This window comes from Haliaeetus leucocephalus, unplaced genomic scaffold (genome assembly GCF_000737465.1).
Source record: "Haliaeetus leucocephalus isolate CR32 unplaced genomic scaffold, Haliaeetus_leucocephalus-4.0 Scaffold752, whole genome shotgun sequence".
Classification (NCBI taxonomy): domain Eukaryota; kingdom Metazoa; phylum Chordata; class Aves; order Accipitriformes; family Accipitridae; genus Haliaeetus; species Haliaeetus leucocephalus.
The window spans coordinates 4,013,474-4,027,113 of record NW_010973188.1 but is presented as its reverse complement, the minus strand read 5'-3'; the positions used below and the strand labels follow the sequence as shown (position 1 = coordinate 4,027,113).

General features: G+C 39.5%; 1 protein-coding gene across 1 annotated transcript in view; it reads right to left on the bottom strand.

The window, feature by feature from the left end:
- Nucleotides 1-13,627, bottom strand: part of HEATR5B (HEAT repeat containing 5B) — a 60,420-nt gene extending 46,793 nt beyond the window's left edge. Inside the window, exons 1-10 of the mRNA XM_010581217.1 lie at nt 13,581-13,627; nt 10,984-11,152; nt 10,223-10,434; nt 7,711-7,819; nt 6,527-6,676; nt 5,851-6,022; nt 5,322-5,479; nt 4,029-4,278; nt 1,719-1,874; nt 38-288 (exon numbers count right to left, since the gene is read on the bottom strand). Coding sequence (XP_010579519.1) covers nt 38-288; nt 1,719-1,874; nt 4,029-4,278; nt 5,322-5,479; nt 5,851-6,022; nt 6,527-6,676; nt 7,711-7,819; nt 10,223-10,434; nt 10,984-11,109 — 1,584 coding nt within the window. The 5' untranslated portion in view covers nt 11,110-11,152; nt 13,581-13,627. The remainder of the gene's footprint in view (nt 1-37; nt 289-1,718; nt 1,875-4,028; nt 4,279-5,321; nt 5,480-5,850; nt 6,023-6,526; nt 6,677-7,710; nt 7,820-10,222; nt 10,435-10,983; nt 11,153-13,580) is intronic.
- Nucleotides 13,628-13,640: the final 13 nt, after the last annotated feature.

Here is a 13,640-nt window from a genome sequence, read left to right as displayed (position 1 = left end):
CTTTTAGTACACTCACAGCTGAAACTCATTATCTCACCTTTCCTTTGGCGTGAGGAATACCTAAGGGACACTGATGCACACCACCTAACAAAGCAGCCATTGCAAAACTGTAGCCACTAACAGCTTCAGGGGAGGTCTTCAGATTGTTGAGTCTTTCTGCACATCTATCTAAAAATGGAGTCAACTGAAAAGGCAATGCCACAGCTACACACCGCAAGCACCATGCGGCAGCAAGCCGAGCAGCCATGCTGGGATGAAGAAGAACTGAAGTTACTGTCTCCAACAGACCTACAGAAGAGAGAGTTTACAATCTTAAAGTTATGATGCGCTTTTTAATATACATAGACAAGTAAACTGAATCAATACTAGACAGGCAACATGAAAGTTAAGAAAGCTAGAATTAGAGTACTTGAATTTTATGACTTCGCCTTTTTCTTTAAGGAAAGACAGAAGTGTTATTAGCATTATGCTGCTCCACATCAGGTTTTACCAGCAAAGCTGGAGCTGCCAGAGACATAGCACTGACTTCTACTACTTGAACAACTGAAAAGAGGCAGTAACCCTATAAAGGGAACAGGTACTGGATGAGACGATTCCTACTCTGCCCATCTTTTACACAGATTGCCAATAACAGAGCAACAGTCAGACTGATCTTTGGTTTTGCTTCACATTGTAGACAAGCACATGCCGTAGATGTCACTGACCGCTGTACTCTGCTTTTGACACAGCGCTGTCTCCCCTGCACCAAGTTACCATACTTCTACACTTTCCAAACCGCCATGCCTAGCTAATCCTGCTTTCTAACTGTGAAGTCTTCAGTACAATCTGTCTCCACACCTACACCTTCCTTAGTCCAGATCTCTAACTTTGCAAACTCTTACTTCAAAGTCCCTACTGCTGCCTTATCTCTTGCTTTCTCTGTAGCTGGTAAACAACTTCTACCTGCTTACTTCACAGCAGCTAGCAAAAATAACACTGAGATATAGTGCACTCTGTTCTCATGGGGCACAGCAGTCAGAAGGTATAAATATGAGCACAGTCTTCCCTACCACATAGTTGGAGCAAAATCAGTACGAGAAGAATGTCATGTGCATCGTGACAACAATCTACATAATGAAATGTTTAAAGGAGCTTGCACTTCCATTGGAAAAAGCACAGGCATCCACAAACAGAAAAAAACTTCAAACTGCAACACTACAGTATAAATGTTGATTAAAACAAACAAGAGGAAAGTCCCACATAAACACCAGTCAACTTAAGCCAGATAACTAGCTTTTTATAATGTGACTATCCACAGCTTCATCTCGTCAAAATACTCTTAACCTCCCCACAGAAATTTGGTATCTGAATGCAATACAGCTTTCCAGGAACAAATATTTCAGACCTTATATAGCAAAACAATGTATTTCCTATAAAACCATTATCAGAAAAAAAAAAATCAATGCTAAAAATTACAACTTTACAACTTTAGTCACCCTAAAAAAGAGCTTCAGGCAGACTTTGATCAAAATAGTTGCTTAATACTTTGTCAAACTTGAACTAAAGTTAGCGTACTAAACACAATGAGCTGGACAAATGTAGCTACCTGGAGTACTACAGGGAGTGCCAGTTTCATCAATTTATTTCTTACATATTAATTTATTATTTAAATAGATTTAATGATATTTCATATTCATTGCTCAAATGTCTCATTTAATCTATCTAAATTTATTGCATACCAATAGAGGGTTCTTGAATAAGAGGAGATGCAGTGGCATTCAGGCTCTGAACCAGACTACCCAGTTCCTGGAGGGCACACACCATTACATGCTGGCTTGCAGCTACATCAGCAGCTCCTGATTTATTTTCACTGTTAGCATCATTCACAACTGCTTCTGCAGAAAAGGAAACAAAAAGTATCTTGAAGTATCTTGCTTACCTACCATTTGAATCACACCTTAACATAGTTTTGACATCAACCCTGTATTGAAACAAAACCACAAGCTTGGTCATAGTGTGAACTCACAAAGCAAACACATTCTGAAGAGAAATAGTTTTACAGCTGTCATGGTTTAACCCCTGCCAGCAACTAGGCACCATGCAGCTGCTCGCTCACTTCCTCCCCTCCCAGTGCGATGGGGAGAAGAATTTGGGGGGGGGTAAAGTAACTCATGGGTTGAGGTAAGAACAATTTAATAACTAAAATAAAATATAATACTAACAATAATAATATAATAATATGAATTGTAATGAAAAGGAATATAACAAAAAAAACCCCAAAACAACCAAGACAAAATGAGATGCACAATGCAATTGCTCACCACCTGCTGACCAATGCCCGAGCAGCAATCCACCCCTCCCAGCCAAGTCCCCCCAGTTTAGATACTGAGCATGACGTTCTATGTTATGGAATATCCCTTTGGCTAGTTCAGGTCAGCTGTCCTGGCTGTGCTCCCTCCCAGCTTCTTGTACACCTGCTTGCTGGCAGAGCATGGGAAACTGAAAAATCCTTAACTTAGGATAAGTGCTACTTAGCAACAACTAAAATATCAGTGTGCTATCAACATTATTCTCACATTAAATCTAAAACACAGCACTGTACCAGCTACTAAGCAGAAAATTACCTCTATCACAGCCGAAACCAGGACAACAGCTATCAGCCAAACACAATCATTCAAAGACCATGAAAAACAGATGCCCAGCAGTTACTATGGATGGCAATGCACTAAGAGGTAGGACTAATAGGATAACATAGCAAAAGCAAATGTACACATATACACTGTATTTTATCTATACACAGTAACTAAAAATATAATCTTGACATATCTGCATTCTGCATATAAATTTGCACACATATATATGGAACAAACAAACAAAAAACCGCAGACCTTTACTAAATAATTAATCACAACCTCTAATCACCTTAAAGTTACCCAATTAAGATCCTAGATCCCTCTGTATGTTCCTTCTCCTACACAGTAACCCAAAAGCAGCAACTGTCATTTCAAAGAAAAGGGACTTTAGTACCAGCTTAATGTTTATATGTCTACTACAGTACAAATTTAGAAAATTGTCCCCCTTACATGAAGGGAAGCAATCATCACCAATTAAAAATCCTTCGAATTTATTATCAAATTCATCAGAAATGCTCAATAAATGAAACAGTTCTTCCGAACATCCAAATACATAATGGAATTTCCTGCAGCTTTGACAAGGTGGCAGGAGGAAGAATTTCTGCAACTGTTTTATCTCAGAAGTAGCATTTCCAATAGACTTATTTTCCTGGAAGTAATACTTATTATAGTCAGAATGCTTTTAAGATTCCACACCTACCCTATCAAAAAATAGTTATGAGAAGAACCTGCAAAAGTTTCAAAATCAACTCCATTTCCATATGTTAAACATTACTTTAAACTCAAATTAGATGGCAGCAAAAAGGGAGAAGAAACAGATGTTTGGTAAATGCATTGTTGTGCAATTCCAGTTTACTTTCTCCATCTCCAGCTTGAATTAACTAATTTCCTAAGAAACAAATGCCAACACAGTTTTGTCAGTCCTCTTAGTGATTATATATTCTGCAAAGTCCTGCAAAGGGGGCCACATTTATCTTCTCTAATTCTAGTCTTCAGATTACATCTTTATTTGTCACCTGTAAAATCCAATTGGATATCAGTATGGGTATTAATGGGGGATACACAACTACAAGATCCTGATCTACACGATCGTCAACACTGGTAGTAAAGAACTCTGCGTGACTTTCAATATAATCTACCCCAAGATAGATTGCAAATGCACACTTTTTTCCCTACTTCCATTCTAAGCAAATGCAATGTCAAAAGCCATCACTGGATAACAAGCCAGTTTGACACAATCACTTTTCAAGTAGAACTTACATTTTGGATATCGTCTTTCAAACAGAAAGCAGCTGAATTTTCTTTTACCGTAACAACAAAATTATTCCTCACAGTAGAAGAAAGCTGAGAAACAGCTGACCCAGTATAATGACAGTAACTTTCAACTTGTCTCAAATAAAGAAAAACAGTTCTCACCCACTGCCTTCATTTGTTTACCAATAGCTTGACATATATCTTTCGCAGCTGCAATCTGTGCTTTCTCCCCAAGTAAGCTGCCCACAGTTGCTCTCAGGATAAAGGACACGCATCTTCGAGAGTAAACTGCTTCCACATGGGTCTGAGTTGCACGAGGATGGGAGACCAGATCAAGTACATGAGACAAAAACGTAGCAAAGTTGCGCTCCAACCACTGACCTCCTAATGTTGTAACAAAGACAACGTACGCCTGCAAATTCAGAAGTTACATACAGATCCAATTAAAACAGAAACAAAAGACTACGTGCAGTCACTGAAGACTAAAGACTACAGTTATACTAATGCATAATGCAGTACAGTAGCAATACCAGTTAGTAATAAGCAACCCTAACGAGGCTAAGCAGGATGAATCAATCCATTAGCCAAGTCTTTGTCGCTGAAGCTAAACTGTTTCCAGGGCCAAGAGTAGCTCCTGTACTACTACATATACTGTGAAGCACAAAATACTCTCGATGACAGCAAGAAAACCCAATCCATTGCTCTAAGTGTGTGTGTCTCTAAAAATTTTAAGAACATAATGTCAATAACAACAGCAACATGAATGTGTTCTAATTCACAATGAAGACCAGGCATTTTTGCCAAGTTCACCTGAAAAAGGCTGAGAAAAGTAAAAGGGTTGCACAAAAACCACGTTAAACCACGACAACTCTACAATCAAAAAATCTGGATTCTGGTGAGTTACTGCAGCATACTGAAATGTATGTCAGAGTGAGAATGCCGGAATTTGAAGAGATGCTGCTGCCACCTTTCTCTATCAGACAAGTGGAGCTCCACATACAGCAGATTTCACTTACTCAAGACAGACATATGGAGAGAAGAAAAATCAGGGCTGCAAACTTTATCCAGCAGCTGAAAAAAGAGCCAGCACACACTAAAGGACAACAGTGTGTCCTCTCTAAAAAGAAATAAAATTTAAATATGGAGCTAAAGTCTTTAGCATATTAAGTTTTCAAATATTTTTTCAAGTTAATCCCACCTAATATACACTGATCAAATAAGCTTTCCTTAGCACATATTTTAATCTATTGTTACTGCACATCAGTAACGGAAGTAGCTTAGGTGAATGACACTGCATGTACATTTCTCAAAACAGGCAAGTCAAACTAGACTTGTAAATTAACTCACAAACAAATAAAGAGCAGAAGTGTGTATTTTTCCTACTACAAAAGTTACAGTTATGTATAAATGTTACTTTATTTAAAAAAAAAAAACACATTACAGCTTATGACAAACCTGGGTAACACCAACTCGCACTTCCCTATTGACAGATCCTCCTACTTTTAACATCTCTCCACCACTCTTTAGAAAACCCGATCCTCCTCGCAGAAATCCTGTGGCCATGAGCTCCAAGACCTCCTCAAGTGTGGCTCTCTTCACATTCTGTCGCATCACTTTTGCAAAAGGAAAAGTAATCATTTAATCCCAAAGTTCCAACCAATACAAGCAATGATCATGAAACCAGACTTACAAGTTCAAAACTGTCTTGCAAACATAAATCTAGCCAACATTTCAGATAACATCTTGTTTTCATGCCTAAAAAATAAGCTACTTTTCCCAGGCGACTTTTGATAGTTTGATCGCTCTTTCTTTGTACAACTACAACAGGGATTCTGCACTCTTTTAGCTTACAGTTTATAAAACCAAACAATCCACCAACAAGCTTCTATCTACCAGAACAACAATGTATCGTGCAACACTCATGTAACACAGTAGTGAAGGTGCAATTTGTCTGCTTGGAAATAGAATCCAGAAGGACTTGTACCTGTTGCTTGTTTCGGTATCAGTGCTGTAGCCATGACCGTGCCCAAAAGCTTTGACACTGCAACTCGCACACCATAATTTGAGTTTTCCAGAGCTTTAAAGCACAGTGTTGCAACATTCTCTAGTTCAGCTGTCCACATAAACACTGCTTCATTCTGTAATTCCAGCAGACACTGTAGGAAAAAAAGACTTGCTGAGCAGCAACGGAGACCATTCTTACCTTTTATCTAAGTATCAGTGTAATTATCAGGTTTATTCAGCAAATACTTTAATATGAATATCTTAAGAGTTAATTTACACACACACACTCTCCCATTTACCCAATAACTTAGCTGAGTAAACAATCAGAAGACTCATGGAATAGGTTAAAACATAAATAAAAATTGAAAGAGAAAAGCACAACAAAAGAACTATGTTATCAAAATCCTCTCCCACTGAGGCTCACAGCTAACATGTTCCTATCCCGTATTTGTTTACAATTGGGGAAGACAGTATTACAGTACCTTCATTTACAGAAAATAAGTCAAATGTCTGAGTCTTTAGTGTAAACTAGTAAGGACTTACCTTGCCCAAGTAATTACCAAATTTCCTATCATAAACAACAGGTCACAGTTCAACTGCAGGTACTTCACAGTCACAGCACAAGAATTTCTAGGACTGGTGAGAAACACACCCACCTTAGCCACTGCGCATCGTACAGCCATAGATCTATCCGTCAACAGAGATCGGGCATTCTTATAAATATCACGGTGACAAGAAGCTGCTGCTCCTCCAAGTCCATTTAGGACTTTCCGTAAACTCATCAGAATTTCACTGCGGCCCTGAGACTGCACACACACAAAACACATTTATACAAAAATGTGGACACAGTACTTATATCAAGAACCAGGTGCATAATTCTGCATTTTCCTGCTTCCATGCAGGAATATTTTTTGAAACATTGATCATATAGGTCACTGAAGTCATATAAAACCAACACCTAGTTTGTTTTAGATAGCAGTAAGCACTATACACAGCTTTACTAAAACTGCCTCAGTTGTCACATAAATGAAGATGAGCCCAGGCAATCCAATAAATTGACCCTAGACAAGATGCTTGTCCTGCCTCACCATTTATCTGCTGCAGCCTTTGGGCAAAAAGGAAAAACAGTTGATGAGAGGGAACAGGAAGCCCAAGTAGTCAACAGCTTCCTACTATACCTGCACACAGGCTGGTACTTACAGTTGGAGGGCACACACACAAATAAAAAAAAAAAAAAAAAAAAAAAAAAAATAATCACACAGGTATGACAACACAGCCAAAGAAAACAGCTGCCAGGACAAGATCCACACAATCAGTACTCCTTCCAACTTGTCATAGATTTTATAAAACAAAAACAAACAAACAAAAATATCCCAGAGCTATTTACATCAAATCAGACCCACTGACAGCCCAGGACACATTCTCTCAGTATTATGACACACTCTTTTCAGGGCACAATGTATCCTGCCCACATGCAGAGTAACATCTTTGTTGAAAAACTTAAGTTGTTATTAATAATTTTTAAACAACTGAATTTAATTCAGGGTACCCGAGCAGAAATACTAACACAGTAGTTAGAAATGGTACATACAACCATTTTGCAATTTTAATTACTGATGCCGCTATGAAGCAACTAATATAATATTCATATGACAAAACTCTAAACTCTCTGCAGTAAAAATACATGCACATGTTTAGCTTGATACTAACTATGTAAGTGATTTGCATTTTTCTAGGTAGAAGGCTAAAAATCCAGGCATTTTGGCAAACACCTGTGGAGGAAGCAGGTTTCAGTTTAAATGGAATCGAGACCACATACACAAAATAATCTGAAACTTACCTCTGCACTCTTCAGAGACTTTAAAAGATTATTCACTGTTTCCGGAAAAGAACTACCCAGCATTCTGCCCATTTTTTCATAAAATGCTCCAACACATGCCACAGCAGCCCTATGAAACAAGACATAAATCTGTGTATCCTTCTTCTGTTATCTAAATGAAGACAAATACTTAAATAGAAATGTTATGTTTTAAACATCATTGATGAATAAAAATATTCATTATCAACTAGTTATACTGGCTGTTTAACACTGTGCATTTAAATCATTTTTTTGTTTACAAAAAAAAAAGTAACAGAAAAGTTACTAGCTTCTAAGAACACAAATGTATTTGAACAGGTATTATTACAGGATCTACATACAAAGTGGACAATTCCAGAGAAGATAAGTGTATGCTGAAGTCTCAGCAAGATTAGGGGTTTGTGTTTCAATAAACTGTCTCTTTCCCAAGCACGTGAAAGATAACCCTTATCCTTTAATATATCCTGACACATTTTTGTAGCTACTGAATGATGGTTTTCTTTTCAAGCCAAAGAACTTAAATTTTCTTGTGTTATGCAATAATTTATGTATTTTATAGGTGCTGTGAAAATCACTGGATCCATAAACAGTTATATACACGTTTTCCTTCTCTTACCATCTGAGATAAGGAATAGTTTAAGGAACGCTGTACTGCAGTTATATGCACAAATTGCTTCAGGACAGTCACAGAAGCAGCTTGTGAAAACTTGCACTTTTTCATCACAATGGAACAAAGCTTTTTTTAAAACCTGCAATTCTTGGGTAAATAACTTCTTAGCAAAGCTATTTGTTACAAACTCATTACAGCCTACCCCTTAATGGGCATGTCTCCTACACAATTCTTCTACAGAAACACCAAAAACTGAAGTTTGAAATCACACAGTAAAAAAAACTTTCTGGACTACCGCTTGAGTGAGCAGTATAAGTTTCAGGGCATGTTATACCACAAAACCCTTTCCACTTACACAAGTTCCTCACACAGTTGCAACAGCTTCAAATAAAAGGAGGACAGCATCTGCCCAAATGATGACTATTTCAGATTTTATTGTTAAATCCCATTGTTATGATAATGTCTGAAGGCAAGCCCAAATTGGGGTTCACTAGATACTGTGAACATATGAAGCAGTATGTGTGAGAAAGTAGTAAAAACAGTTTCAGCAGAAGCTATTTGTGGCATTAACCAAATTCCTACCAGTAAGACTGCTCCTATAAGTAAAGATGAACTGGATCAGATCACACACACATCCAAGTATACACACTCTGAATGACTTGTCCAGTATATCACAGTAGGGGAATATAAACAGGCTACATTTGATGGGGAAAAAAAACTTGAACATTTGGTTACAATTCTCTGGGCATAGATCATAGAATGGTTTGGGTTGGAAGGGAACTTAAAAGATCGTCTAGTTCCAACCCCCCTGCCATGGGTAGGGACACCTTCCACTAGACCAGGTTGCTCAAAGCCCCATCCAACCTCGCCTTGAACACTTCCAGGGAGGGGGCATCCACAACCTCTCTGGGCAACCTGTTCCAGTGTCTCACCACCCTCACAGTAAAGAACCTCTTGCTTACATCTAATCTAAATCTATCCTCTTTCAGTTTAAAGCCATTACTCCCCGTCCTATCACTACACTCCCTCATAAAGAGACCCTCTCCATCTTTCCTGTAGGCCCCCTTTAAGTACTGTAAGCCCGCCATAAGGTCTCTCTGGAGCCTTCTCTTCTCCAGGCTAAACAACCTCAACTCTCTCAGCCTGTCCTCACAGGGGAGGTGCTCCAGCCCCCTGATCATCTTCGTGGCCCTCCTCTGGACTCGCTGCAACAGGTCCATGTCTTTCTTACGCTGGGCGCCCCACAGCTGAACACAGTACTCCAAGTGGAGTCTCACAAGAGCAGAGTAGAGGGGCAGAATCACCTCCCTCAACCTGCTGGCCACACTTCTTTTGATGCAGCCCAGGACACGATTGGCCTTCTGGACTGTGAGCACACATTGGTGGCTCATTCTCAGTTTTTCATCCACTAACACCCCCAAGTCCTTCTCTGCAGGGCTGCTCTCAATCCACTCATCGCCCAGCCTGCATTTCTGCTTGGGATGATAGCTAATGCTCTTGTTTGACAATCTGCAGGTTCCATCTTAAATGGGGTACCTGAGCGCAACCAGCAATAATCCCACTGGTGGAATTTCTTCGTTGCATTACTTCATCAACTGTTATCCTTTCCATGATATAAGCATGTGAAGAAACATAAGATAATCCCTTGCCTAGAGGAAAGCATCTCACTTTCAGGTAGCCATGTACGCGTCTGTCACCTTTTGAGTCTTGCCCTCCACAATCTCAATCTTGCTCTTTTCTCTTGCTATATCAAGCACATGTAAACTGCACATAAGCATGCAAAATATAAGTAAACATAATGTGCACTTAGGCAGATTCTTCTGTACTATCTAGGACCACTTTGCTTAAAAATCATTCACCTTTCCCTAATAATAGTAAACATACAGTTTTGTGGGCAGGTAGGCTGCAGTATCATCTTTGCTCTTGATGATGTCATTACACTTGTCAAGCGTCTGAAAAACAGTAAATGTGTCTCCAATGCTGTAGAGAGCAGCAAGATTTTTTGCTAGTAGTTTTCGCGTAGGTGGCCCAGGGGAACTGTTGATCAGTCCTGTTAGCTGTTCTACAAGTTTCTTCTGTTTTTCCTTGACATCTGTCTGTTAATGGACCAAAAACAAATAAGAAAAGTCTTTAATCCCGTGTCTTGCCTCCAACACCCAGAAAAACCTACAAGAGATTGAAGTAAATCTTATATCACTCCCACTGGCATGTTATTCAGCAAATTGCTTATCTCACAGAGATTTGAGATACATTCAATAATAGCAGAGACAGATGCTAAATGCTCAGAATTAGCTGGCACCCTATTTAATTTTTACTTTTTAAAAAACACTTACTAAAAATACAGTAATACCTGCCTAGAACATCTTTTAATTCTCTTTACCATCAAGAATCCCTACACTGGGAGGGAAGGTTTTGCCTTCCAAATATTTATGACAATGAAGAACTCAAACCAAGCTACGTGTTATATAACTGAGTCACACTGACCGCCTACAATTAAATACTTAAAAGCTACAAACTAACACAGAGGCTCTTCAGGCTGAATCTGAAGTCATACTGTTATCACCTGGCCATTACCTCTTAACCCTCTGTAGCATGAAATTAATACAAATGTTTTAGAAATAAAGGAAAAACAACCATTAAATTACCTTGTTAGCAGCTACCAGCACTTTATCCAAAAATCTTAACCACTCAAAGATAAAGACTGGTCTCTTTGCTTCTGTGATTTGAGCTAATGCTTCCTCGTTCAGTAACAAACTATGAGCCAGCTCCATACCTGGTTAAATTCTGGTTTTATTGTAAATTCCTGAAGCAACTCTAAAATAAAAATGTAAGTATTAGTATAAAGTATAGTATAATAGTACAAAGCTTTGAAAATCAAATGAAAATATGAAGATGAAATCTATAGATTACAGTATCACGGTTCCAGCCTGCTTAGACTTGTCAGCTAAGCAGTCCCACATAAAAACTACTCACATATTTACAACTGAGTACATCTGTCAGTATTTCAGGGAACAAAGGTGTTAATTGTAAAAAGAGCACCTACAGGCAACTTCAGGGTGCTATAAGTCCCTGTTTAAAGAAAAAAAAAAGCCACACAAAAGAGGTAAAGGAGTCATTTCACCGTCTCCTCTTACATAAAACAGAATAAGGATTGTCCCTAATCAAGACCCTTGACCACACTCCCAAAGCTGGGTCACAAACGCAGCCACATTCTCAACACCTTGAACAGACAAGGTGGAAGGAGATGACCCTATCACAAGCAGGAATTTCCACTCATTACATATTCGAAAGAGGCAGGAACAGTGACAGCATTTGGCATCACTGACGTAAGACTTCCCAGATCCCACTAGCCTTGCTTGAAGCACTGGACAAATAAGCCCTCTGAAACCCAGCAAGCCTTATGTGTGACAGCCTGGAATACAAGCAGCAACAAAATGACTGCAAGTCTCCCCAAGAGGCAAAACACTACACACCAAACACTGGAGATCCTGCTCAAACAGCGAATGGGGGGTAGCAACAAAGCACTACCAAAAGCACACTATCAGTGTAAGCAAACACTCTGCAGACAACTTAACCTTAGCAAACCACGTTTAAACAAAGTGTAGCTGCTTAATGCAGAACAGACAGAAAAAAACAAAACTTATCTAAAAATCACAAAATTAAGTCAACCATCTTCAGCAAAAAGAAACCCAAAAAGTGAACAAACCCAACCCAAAACCTGAATGCAGTGATGCTGAAACTAGGATCTCAGGCGGAAAAGAAAAAGTAAAGCAACTAAGGAGTATTATGTAAGACATCATCTTTTGACAGCTGCACAGTTCCACTCATGCTCTCAAGTGCTCACAGCTGCTTCCTCATTCATGGACAAATCCAACCAATTCTTGAAGTCAAATGAAATGATTTAAATTAAATAATTTAAATTTTTTTAATAGTCCCCAGATTAGACAGTAGTAAAGAGTGACATATTAATACTACAACTGTATTACGGTTCTAAATTCACCTTAATGATTTGGTGCTGATGAAACTGAAGCATCACAATGTCTGTAATACTAAGCTTGCTCCCTGCTCTTTGGTACTTTGCATTAAAGTATTTTTCACTGCATATGTCTCCAGTGACAGATCAGCAAAGGTGGAAGAGCTACATATGGAAGCACATACAGCCCTCCCCCGACACCTCCAAAGACATCTTCTGGCACTTTTTTTCTTTAAGTTATAAATAATTGAGGAGGTATTGCCTGCCACTAATGCACAGACATATCACCTCAAAACACCTTTACATGAGAGCAGAGAGAAATGCAATGAATGACAGCACTATGATTCTTTGGATCTCATCCCAGAGGTCTACACTGCTTGTCACACCCCCACAGCACAGGAGTACCATATGACAGCACAGCTGATTACTCCTTTTCCTCCTCAGATAAAAGTTTTAATTTTCCCCTGGCCTTTAGAGCCATGAATCCCCTTATACGCTTTCCACACACTCCCTTACCTCTTCATCTAAATTTAGGAAACACAATCTCTGAGCAACCAGATCTGCACATACGTTCAGCTGTGAGGGATTGGATACAATTACAGGAATATTCAGATAACTGAAGACTCAATCTAACATACAGCTGTGCAGGCAGGCAATCCAAAGCTCACCTACATCGGCCAAAGGTTTGCTCCAAAATTCAGTGAAAAAACTACCAAGTTCTACTGATTCTGGTGAGGGCTGGGTCTTACTGTGCAAGTTACATGTAATAAATACCCTGTTATCTCCCACAGGATGCAGAGCAAAAGCCTACCAAAGTCAACTAGCATCCAGTACATTATGATGAAGCATTACAGAGATTATAAAACGTTCCGATGTACTAGAGTTCCTTTCTATTCTCCAGCTATTTTTCTGTATCTAAATCAACTATTTAGATCTTCAGCACGCACGCGCTTCGCTGGGCTAACTGAGAAAGCTGAAAAAAGGACAGGTTTAGGAGAAGTAACATCCTCCTGAAGAACCACATCAGGTGAAAAGGCTTTTGTGCCTGGGTCCTTCTACCCGTACCGGTGACTTTAACAAGCTGCAGCACCCCCCCCGCGCATCTTGCCTGATTCAAAAACCCCTCAGGAAGTCATCCCCCAAGACCGCATTACAGCGCTAGCTATACCCCAATTCCTCAGCAAAGGAAGAACGCTAAGGAACAGCCAGAGGCGTGCTACCTTCCGTACACAGACACACAGCCCCCTCCAGGTGTGCACACACGCGTACCCCGCACGCACACGCCGCCGCCTCTCCGCTCGGGGCAGCCGGAGGCAGCGGCACCGAGCC